This window comes from Genypterus blacodes, unplaced genomic scaffold, assembly GCF_046128005.1.
Source record: "Genypterus blacodes isolate CSIRO-AG114 ecotype Tasmania unplaced genomic scaffold, CSIRO-AGI_Gbla_v1 ptg000620l_1, whole genome shotgun sequence".
In the NCBI taxonomy this organism is placed as follows: Eukaryota; Metazoa; Chordata; class Actinopteri; order Ophidiiformes; family Ophidiidae; genus Genypterus; species Genypterus blacodes.
In genome coordinates, this window is record NW_027467338.1 from 7,501 (window position 1) to 17,500 (window position 10,000).

The following is a 10,000-nucleotide window of genomic DNA, read 5'->3' on the forward strand; positions in this document are numbered from 1 at the left end:
GGGGGGAGGCGGGGTGGGGGGGGGAGTCACTGAGAGTGCAAAGGGAGGGGGGAGGGGGGGAGGGAGGGAGGAGGAACGGGGAGTAACAGGAATGCTGGATTATAGAGTCGGAACTCACTTTTGCTCATTAAGGATTTTCATTGCCAATCTGTCCTCCCTCTCTCTCTCTCTCCCTCCCTCTCTCTCTCTCCCCCCCCCCCCCCCCAAGCATGGGGCGGCTCAGCTGCGTAGACGTGGAGCTACACGGGGTCATTTTTACGAGCGACTCGTCAAAGAGACGGAGCAAAGTGCGCCAGAGGTTCAGGAGAGAAAAGGAGAGTGAGAGTGAGAGAGAGGGAGAGAAAGAGAGGGAAAATAGAGGGAGAGAATGAGAGAGAGAAAGAGAGGGAGAGGCCTCTTCACCTCCCTCAGGCGAGTCGTATTTAAAGTTTTCTTTTTTATTATCGCTCCACTGAACAGGCCCGGCGTGTTCAGAACAGGACCTGCTCAGACCCGCTCTCCTCCTCTTACTCCTCCTCCTCTTCCTCTTCTTCTTCTTTCTTTTTTTGCCATCCTCAGCATGAGCAGGAGGGAGAGAAAGAGAGGCGGGGAAGGAATAAAGACACGAATCTGCACTGGGGCGAGTGTGTCCAGCAGCACCGGCTGACCTGAGATCACACTGAGTGTGAACGCTGCCACGTGTTAAGCTTCCTAACAAACGGAGAGACGAGCCCAACCAACAGAAGAAGAGGAAACAGTCTGGGCCTGACACCAAGTTTCTCACACTGTGTGGTGAGACCTGACATGGGACAGGGACGTCCCAGAGCACCGCCTCTGAACGTCCCTGTGCCGCTCTGTCCCACGACACTCAGAGAACACCAGAGACAGACAGACAGACAGACAGACAGACAGACAGACACACAGACAGACAGACAGACAGACAGACAGACAGACAGACAGAGCTCCTATTGAGGACGGGAGACACTGAGGCAGACTGGATGACTGGCAGACAGGGAGACGGATGAACTCGCACACACACACACACACACACACACACACACACACACACACACAGAGGCTTGACTCTCTCTCCCTGATGACTCAGCATTTCTGTCCATGAACTCTTCTGTCCCCTGAAGCTCCACAATGATCGTCTTGTCGCCGCTGCAACATTTTCAACTCCACGGCCAAAGACGAGTTCATGTTGGAGCCCACGGGGCGTATGTGTGTGTGTGTGTGTGTGTGTGTGTGTGTGTGTGTGTCCCTGTCTTCAGTCAAATGTCCCTGACCCGTGCCAGCGTTCCCAGCAGGCAGCAGGGGCGGAGCTGGAATGCGTCCTGTTCGGTCTCCTGCTCGGCACCGAGAGGAGCAGCAGAGGCGTTCCAGGCCACTCTGTGGTCGCTCTGTGGTCTCCTCTGGCCGGCACAGAGCGCATCACTCCCACACCTCCACCCAGAGCGGCTCACCAGCTGACACACAGGACAAACACAGTGTCTCCTGATCCTGAGCAGGAGGAGGAGGAGGAGGACGTGTGTTCATGCTGCTGATGCCAAAGAGCCTCAGAGGACACCCCCCCCCCCCCCTCCCCCCCCTCCCCCCCCTCCCCCCTCTCCCTCCCTCCTCCAGCTCTCCTCCCCGTCTCTTTTCAGAGACGACAACGAAGAGCCAAGCAAACATTGCGGAGGGACATTCCAGGGACACAAGACCCCTCTGGAAACTCTGTCTCTCTATCTGGCTTGAGCATCCCTTGACCCTCTTTAACACATGTCTCTCTCTCTCTCTCTTTCTCTCTCTCACTCACTCTCTCTCTTGCTCTCACTCTCGCTTCCTTGGCACAGCCATGTTGGTCTCCAGCCAAACAGAGAACATACAGAGAGGGGGGGGGGGCTGTAATAGAAGAAGTAAGAAGTGGATGGGGGTAGTGTGTGTGTGTGTGTGTGTGGGAGAAGCTGGCAATGAGGAGGAGGCGGGGTCTGATTTTGAGAGGCGGAGCTACGTGAGCTATTTGGCCGACTCGCCCACATCTGATTCACTTACCTGCTCAGAGGACGAGTGTGTGACATCTGTGTGCGTCTGTGTGTGAGGGGTGTGTGTGTGTGCATCTATAAGGAGTGTGTGTGTGTGTGTGTGTGTGTGTGTGTGTGTGTGTGTGTTTGCGCATCGCTGGCTTGGTGTTTGTGGAGCAAATGGAGCGAATGTGACGTGTTTGTGCACACATTCAGGTGTGTGTGTGTGTGTGTGTGTGTGTGTGTGTGTTACCTTAACGGTGCGGTGGTGCTTGCGTGACGGGTGGCAGCGCATGTTGCTGGTGTTGCAGCAGCCCGTGCAGCGCTTCACCTCCACGCAGGGCGGCCATATCAGGAAGTTAGCAGAGGTGGGATCCACCTGGCTCCTGGGGATCTCGTAGATCACCGTCCGCGTCTTACACACCGCCGGGACCGCCTCCTCCACTGGGCGGGGGGAGAGGGAGGAGCCTGGTTACTTAGGTGTGAGTGTGAGTGTGTGTGTGTGTGTGTGTGTGTGTGTGTGTGTGTGAGCGCAGTGACACATTTTCCACACGCGTGTTCGCTCCCTCCCAGCCGCTCGGCACACACACATTCCTTTCACTGCAGATTATTTGATGAGTCACTCAGCGTGGGAGTCACACCCACAACCTCCTGTGAGGCCGCAAGGAAGACCGCTTCCTCCGATGCAGTGTGAGAATCAAATCGTGACCTTTGACCCCTTTTGGCGGTCGTGCACAGAGGGAAGAGGCGTCACGTCAGGCTCTGAGCTGTAGCATGATGTCGTAAAGACGATGTGTGTGCGCGGCGTACCGTGCGTCTGTGGACGGGCGGCCGAGGCCTTGCGAGCGCAATACGACACGTGTAACACGAGCGGCCAGCGTTTCCTGCGTTGGTTTAAGTGCGAGGCGTCTCCGGGCCTCGATCAGATATCGTACCGCGTGGCGTTTTATGAAGCAATCCGACTGGGAGGCCGGGCGAGCCGCAACTTGATCCTCCGAATGCCTGGAATTTCCACGCTTAAGGATATGTTTCTCTGCTGGCGTGTGTGTGTGTGTGTGTGTGTTAGCTCAAGTCTTCAAGCCAATCAAGAGGCTCGGTGTCACACGTCCTCATCAACCCCACATGCAATCGCCTCTCCTCACACGATTCCCTGCTCGCCATAAACGCTACGTAGGCGTCAGCGCTATAACGGTTAGCTCGCTTTGTTACGTTACGAATGTTAGCTGATGGCGTCGTGCCAGGTGGTGGCGGCGGTCCCTCGGGCCTTACCGATGCTCCGCTTGCGTCGGCTGTGCAGCTGGGAGCTCTTCAGGTCGCCGTAGTGACCGTGGTGCCTGGAGTGATTCTTGTGGTAGCCGTGGTGTTTGTGCTGCTTCGGCTCCTCGATGACGTCATTTCCCGTACCTCGTCAGAAACAGAAGGCAGCCATGTTAATGATGTCACACACACACACACACACACACACACACACACACACGGGCTCAGCTTTAATCACTGCGCTTGGTTGATCTTTTATTGGCTGTGCGTTGGTGAGTCACGCCGCCATGTTGCTGCGGTAACTTCCCACGCTCGCCCCCCTGAAGGGTTGAGGGTCCCCCCCCCCCCTCCCCCCTCGGATGATGATGATGATGATGATGATGATGTCATGATCTGAGGTGCTACTTGACGCTCGGTGTCTGGTCCTCGCTCGTCTTGGCACAGCGTTCCCCAGACGCAGGTGAGTCACCGCGCTGCCAAACAAACAGGCAGACAGACAGGCAGGCAGAGCGGCTCAAAGTGGTGATTTGACAGGTGGCGCTCTGCGTTAACGAGCAGCTTCCACGTCTCTGCTCTGCCTGGAAAGTGTTGACTTTCTCAAATCGCTCTGCGGCCGGGGGAAAAGTACACGTTCAGTCATCCTGCGTCTAATTCAGCCGCCTCAGCTCGTTCAGTCACGGCCGTCTGATAAAAGGCGGCTTGTTTTGGTCGACGCCCAGAAATACGGCGAGCGGCAGAGCGGCTGTAAAGACATAAAGCTGCCAGAGGGACGGAGAGAGAGAGCAGAGTCTGACACCGGGGAATGTTTGCTCAGCGGGTGGGTCGGCCCCGTCTGTGGGATTTGCACCCCCACCCACCTGGCTAACACAGTTCTATACCTGTACACACACACACACACACACACACACACTCTAACACTCCAAAGCCTCGTGTTCACCGACACAACAAAGCTCGGCCGCAGACAAACACATTCCACTCATCCGCCTCTCTGTGCTGTGATCAGTGTGTTCCCTCTGCACACACACACACACACACACACACACACACACACACACAGCTATGGCTTTGGTTGTTTATTTACTTTTACACGCCTTCTTCTTCTTCTTCTTCTTCTGCACACCAACATGGCTCCCTGCTCTCAGTAAAGCAGGAAGTCTCCCCTCTGTGCTGAGGCGGCGTCACTCACTCAGCCATTGACCCAGAGCCACAGACAGGAAGTGTTGCCTTCAGACTCGTATGTGCAGCGGTGGCGTGCGGCCGTGCAGACGGACGCTCTGCTGTCAGGTGGAGGCGGCGTGACGGCTGCCTGCTTTCTCCACCTCACAACCTTTTAGCGCCGCAGGTCACTGACAGAACTCCCAGTGTGCCTCCTGCTCTCACCCCGGCCTCCCCTCGCTCTCCTTCTCCACATATCCTCCTGTCAGAGGAGGAGGAGGGGGGAGCGTCACACTTGCGGCCACCCGGAGACAGGCAGCGTCAGGGCTGACAGGAGAAAGGGACGGGGGACATAAAGAAGTCCTTTATGGACGGACGAGTCCCCTTTCAGAACCACAAAAGGACCTTTCTATTGTAGGACCACGGCTCAACATGGGGACCAGGAAAAAAAACAGGGGGGAGGAAGGAGGTGATGGAAAGAATGAGTAAAGAAGAGAGAAATGAATGGGGAGTGAGGGGTTTACTGCCTGCTGGTTCCAGGTGACTGAGTAGAAATAACACGCCGGGAGCGTCAAACGAGACGGGAGACAAGAGGACAGGAGACAGGAGACAGGAGACAGGAGACAGTCTCTCGCCATGAATCAGCCTTTCATGACTCGCAAATTACCTCCTCCATTAGCTAAGGGCCTACCCCCTCCCCCCCCTACTCCCCCGCCCTCCCTACTCTCCCTCCCTACTCTCTCTCTCTCTCCCTCCCTCTCTCCCCCTCCCTCCCTCCCTCTCTCCCCCTCCCTCCCTCCCTCTCCCTCCCTCTCCCTCTCTCTCCCTCCCTCCCTCCCTCTCTCCCCCTCCCTCCCTCCCTCTCTCCCCCTCCCTCCCTCCCTCTCCCTCCCTCTCCCTCTCTCTCCCTCCCTCCCTCCCTCCCTCTCCCTCCCTCTCCCTCTCCCCCTCCCTCCCTCCCTCTCCCTCCCTCTCCCTCTCTCTCCCTCCCTCCCTCCCTCCCTCTCCCTCCCTCCCCCGCCCTCCCTACTCTCCCTCCCTACTCTCTCTCTCTCTCCCTCCCTCTCTCCCCCTCCCTCCCTCCCTCTCTCCCCCTCCCTCCCTCCCTCTCCCTCCCTCTCCCTCTCTCTCCCTCCCTCCCTCCCTCCCTCTCCCTCCCTCTCCCTCCCTCCCTCTCTCCCTCTCTCCCCCTCCCCCTCCCTCCCTCTCCCTCCCTCCCTCTCTCTACCTACACTAATAGCCCACATGGTGTTGACTTGTTGTACTAAGTGTCTCCCCCCCTCATTCCTTTCTTCTTAGCGTGTAGCGTGTTGAGCTGACACAGTATTAGTTCCGGCCCTGGGCCCCGGCCCCTCCCTGCAGGCTGATAAGTGTTTGTCCCAGGGCCTGCAAGTTCACCAGGGCCGCTGCCAACTGGACTGGAGGTAAACACACACACACTGCCAGCGTGTGAGAAACAAAGCAGATTGCACAAGAAGGTTCCTCCTTTCTGAGGAGCGCAGAAGAAGAAGCAGGCGCTCCCTCGCTCACCTCTGCCCCCCCCCCCCCCGCCAGGAGTCAGGTTCCCTTTCTGTCAAAGTCCTCCGCTGACAGAGATAAGAGCAGGCAGGCCGGGGAGGGAAAAGAGAGGAGAGCGGCACCTCGGGGGGCCAGACAGACTCGGGCGAGGTCATCTGAGCCGTCACTCAGAGCTGAACACGCTCGTCTCTCCTGGATGTGTGCGCTCAGACAAAGAGCCCCGATCCTCCCAGAGACCCTGCAGCCTCCCAGAGACCCTGCAGCCTCCCAGAGACCCTGCAGCCTCCCAGAGACCCTGCAGCCTCCCAGAGACCCTGCAGCCTCCCAGAGACCCTGCAGCCTCCCAGAGACCCTGCAGCCTCCCAGAGACCCTGCAACCTCCCAGAGACCCTGCAGGACTGAGTGATGACGTCGTCCCTCCAGTGAGAGGCAGCACACAGAATGTCCCACTGAAGACAACTGAGACATTCACAGAAACACAAACGAGGCCGTCCTGGATGTGTCCTGGTTGAGCTCTTCCAGGTGTGTGTGTGTGTCCCCCCCCCCCTTCCCCCCCCCCCCCGTCTCCCCCCACCCCCCGGCATACATGCTTCATTCCAGCCTTTCCTTCCCTCCTTTCCTTCCCTCCTCCCTCATTGACATGCCGCACCACGCACGCTTCAGCCTACAGGAGCTTTACTGTCCGCAACAAAAGCTCCCTAAATACACACACACACAGACACACAGACACACACACACACACACACACACACACACACACACACACACACACACACACACACGGCTGGCGTCACCAGTCTTTTACGGGGCGGGCCGACCCGTCCTGCCGGCCCCCAGACAGATTTATGCCCTCGTAATAATAATCAGCCTACTACTGTTACCCTGGAAACATTCCTCTGTTTGAAGACGGACACGTTAATGAGATTATAAACACCTCTACTCATGCTAGAGCAGCTCCAGCAGCCTCTATTCTGGTCCAGAGCGCTGAAGAGGAGCAGGAACCAGAAGTGACATCAGCGGAGCGGCGCACAAGAACACGGGAGACCTCCACCAAGTCCCCAATCAGGATCAGGGTTAGGGTCAGGTCAGGATCAGGATCAGCCCAAATCAAAGCTTGTCAGTGAGAGTCCAGCGAAACTCATTCTGACTTCCTTTCTCTCTCTCTCTCTCTCTCTCCCTCTCTCTCTCCCTCTCACTCACTCACTCACTCTCTCTCACTTCCTTTCTCTCTCTCTCTCTCTCTCTCCCTCTCTCTCTCCCTCTCACTCACTCACTCTCTCTCACTTGCTTTCTCTCTCTCTCTCTCTCTCTCTCCCTCTCTCTCTCCCTCTCACTCACTCACTCTCTCTCACTTCCTTTCTCTCTCTCCCTCACTCTCACTCTCACTCTCTGACTGCGTCACATGTTCACAGTATCACAGGTGCTGCTGAATCATGCCGGCGTGTCTGTAGCGTGTGTGATGCGTGTCTGATGCGTGTCTGTGGCGTGTCTGATGCGTGTCTGTGGCGTGTCTGTGGTCTTACTGGTCCAGGTCTCTGTGACACTCAGATCTCCTGCCCAGTCTCTTTTAAATCTTAGGCGTCTTGTTTCAGCTCAATAAAAACGACATAAGGACCCAAAGTCCGTGTGTAGAGCAGAGCAGAGCAGAGCAGAGCAGAGCAGCTGACACACTTCAGTCGCTCTGTGGAGGGAAACGTCTCTCTGTTATCTAATCAGAAAACACTCCAACACCAAATCCTCCCTGGGTCAACCTGCAGGCTTCTTACTAAACACTGTGTTGACTGATTACACACAGATTAGCACACGTCAACGCTTCACCGGACCTTCACTCTGAACACGCGTGTGCTGTGGCTCCACGTCCTGACACTCGAGTCTCTAACACTCCAGTGGTTCCAGGGTTTAGTTTTTCAAACATGAAGTCTCACACACTGAACCAAACAAAGAAGTATCAAGAGGCAGAATTTACCTACGGAGTCTATCTCCAGTAGCCGCTGGAGGTCGCTGATGCTGTGGATTTCACTGTGGGACAGTCTGTCGATCAGCTCCTGGGGAAACTCCACTTCCTTTGAGGGGAGGAGGGGAGGGGAGGGGAGGGGAGGCAAAGAAAGAGAGTAGGGTGAAGTTAGAGAGAAGTGAAGTGTCGAGTCAGTGACTAATTGTTTGCCTGTGTCAATGAGAGCGAAACAACATGAAGTTCAGTGCCGCGACCATTTCGCAACTATGTGTCAACTACAGCACACACACACACACAGAGAGAGAGAGAGAGAGAGAGAGAGAGGGAGAGAGAGAGAGAGAGAGAGAAAGTGACGCCATAACCGCAGTTTAATCTCGTTTCAGTCTAAATGTCTCCTCGTGTTCTTCTGATTGAAGCTTCTGGTTTATGGATACAAACTTTGATTAGAGCTCTAATAAAGTTGAACACAGATACGGAGCAGGTTTTCTGTAACTCTGCGCACTTTGCACTTGTCGCTCCTGCGCCTCTGTGTGCCTCTATGCGACCTATAAATAGAGCAGCGGAGGCTCACGGAGGCTCTTGCAGGCTCAGTCAGGCTCAGTCAGGCTCAGCTCGCCCCGTTGGCTCAGGCTACACACGGATTTGGCACAAAAGCCCAAAATAACTGCAAATAGGCGCCCAAGTGCGGACGCGGCGTTGCTCTGTCCAGAGCGCCGCACAGCCGCTGGCCCTCCCGACAGAGGAGACAGAGCAGCTCACACACTCTGCCCTCACAGTCGCCACCTTCTTTTGAACACAGCCTCGCGTTTAGCTTCGCCATTTCTTTTGGATTAAAAACAAACAAACGCCGCTAATTAAAACACAGCTCGAGTCTCCAGTGACGTCATAAAGACTGGAGACTTCTGATCTTCACGCCTAATTACAGAGTTCACATCAAAACAATCACAGCAGGCAGGTCGTTTGGTGTGAGTGTGTGTGTGTGTGTGTGTGTGTGTGTGTGTGTGTGTGTGTGTGTGTGTGTGTGTGTGTGTGTGTGTGTAGCCCCCCAGCCTCACCTCAGCGGCGGCCAGCATCAGGTAGGACGTCCACAGGAGGAAGGAAGTGAACGCGGCTCTCATCTCCCTTTGGTGCTGATTGAACCCCAGACGCAGAGAAAAAGGTACCCGGCTGTAGGAGCCGCAGAGTCGCTCCTGACCCCAGAGGGTCCACGACCATCCCCTCTGGGAGACTAACCCGTGTGAGAAACCCTCCGTCACACACACTCTCACACTCTCACACACACACACAAGCGCGCACTCTCGGGCAGGCTGGAGCTGGACTCTCACCGGGACTCAGACCGGGACTCACACCGGGACTCTCACCGGGACTCTCAGCTGCTCACACCGGGACTCAGACCGGGACTCTCAGCTGCTCACACCGGGACTCAGACCGGGACTCACACCGGGACTCTCAGCTGCTCACACCGGGACTCAGACCGGGACTCACACCGGGACTCTCAGCTGCTCACACCGGGCGGCGGCCTCTCCCCCCCAGCGCCCCGCGGCAGGTCGACATGTTGGAGCTCCTCAGGCGAGAGTGGGACTCTGATCCCGGGAGACTCGGCTGAGGCGCATTGCACTTGTCCCTCCGCCGCTCACAGCACCGCGGCTCCGCTCAGGCCGCTTCACCGACGGGAAAAGGCGGGGGGTCGAGTTCACGCCGAACAGAACAGAAAGGCGAAGAAACTCTGGATGTTTGTAATCAAAAACTAAAAGCAGATAATCCAACAGATCAGGATCCTCTGAGGAAGAAGCGCGGCGGTGTGTGCAGAGGGGAAGTTGTCCGTGTGTGTGTGGAGGCTGTGCAGCCCGGAGCGCCTGTGAGCCGCGGAGTTATAGAGCCAGCAGCTCCGCGCCCGATGCGCCTCCCCTGAGCGCGCAGAGACGCAGAGAGGAGAGCTGGTTGGCTGGCGGGATGACTTAAGACTTCAAGAGTGTGTGTGTGTGTGTGTGTGTATGTGTGTGTGTGTGTGTGTGTGTGTGTGTGTCCCATCCCCCCACAGCCCGTGTGTGTGTGCGTGTATGTGTGTGTGTGTGTGTGTGTGTGTGTGTGTGTGTGTCTGTGTGTGTGTGTGTGTGTGTGTGTGTGTCCA

At 56.6% G+C, this 10,000-nt stretch overlaps 1 protein-coding gene across 4 annotated transcripts in view; it reads right to left on the bottom strand.

The window, feature by feature from the left end:
- The window catches only part of pdgfab (platelet-derived growth factor alpha polypeptide b), a 15,614-nt gene extending 5,820 nt beyond the window's left edge, over nt 1-9,794 (bottom strand). Inside the window, exons 1-6 of one of the 4 annotated variants that reach the window (XR_012960812.1) lie at nt 9,357-9,794; nt 9,287-9,322; nt 8,925-9,182; nt 7,882-7,978; nt 3,255-3,389; nt 2,239-2,429 (exon numbers count right to left, since the gene is read on the bottom strand). Coding sequence is in view for 1 of the 4 variants with exons in the window: in XM_076140446.1 (XP_075996561.1) it covers nt 2,239-2,429; nt 3,255-3,389; nt 7,882-7,978; nt 8,925-8,987 (486 nt within the window). In the remaining 3 variants the exon portion in view is untranslated. Of the gene's footprint in view, nt 1-2,238; nt 2,430-3,254; nt 3,390-7,881; nt 7,979-8,924 lie in introns of all 4 variants that reach the window. The other 3 variants (XR_012960811.1, XR_012960810.1, XM_076140446.1) reach the window with 3 other exon arrangements.
- Between the last annotated feature and the right edge of the window lie 206 nt (nt 9,795-10,000).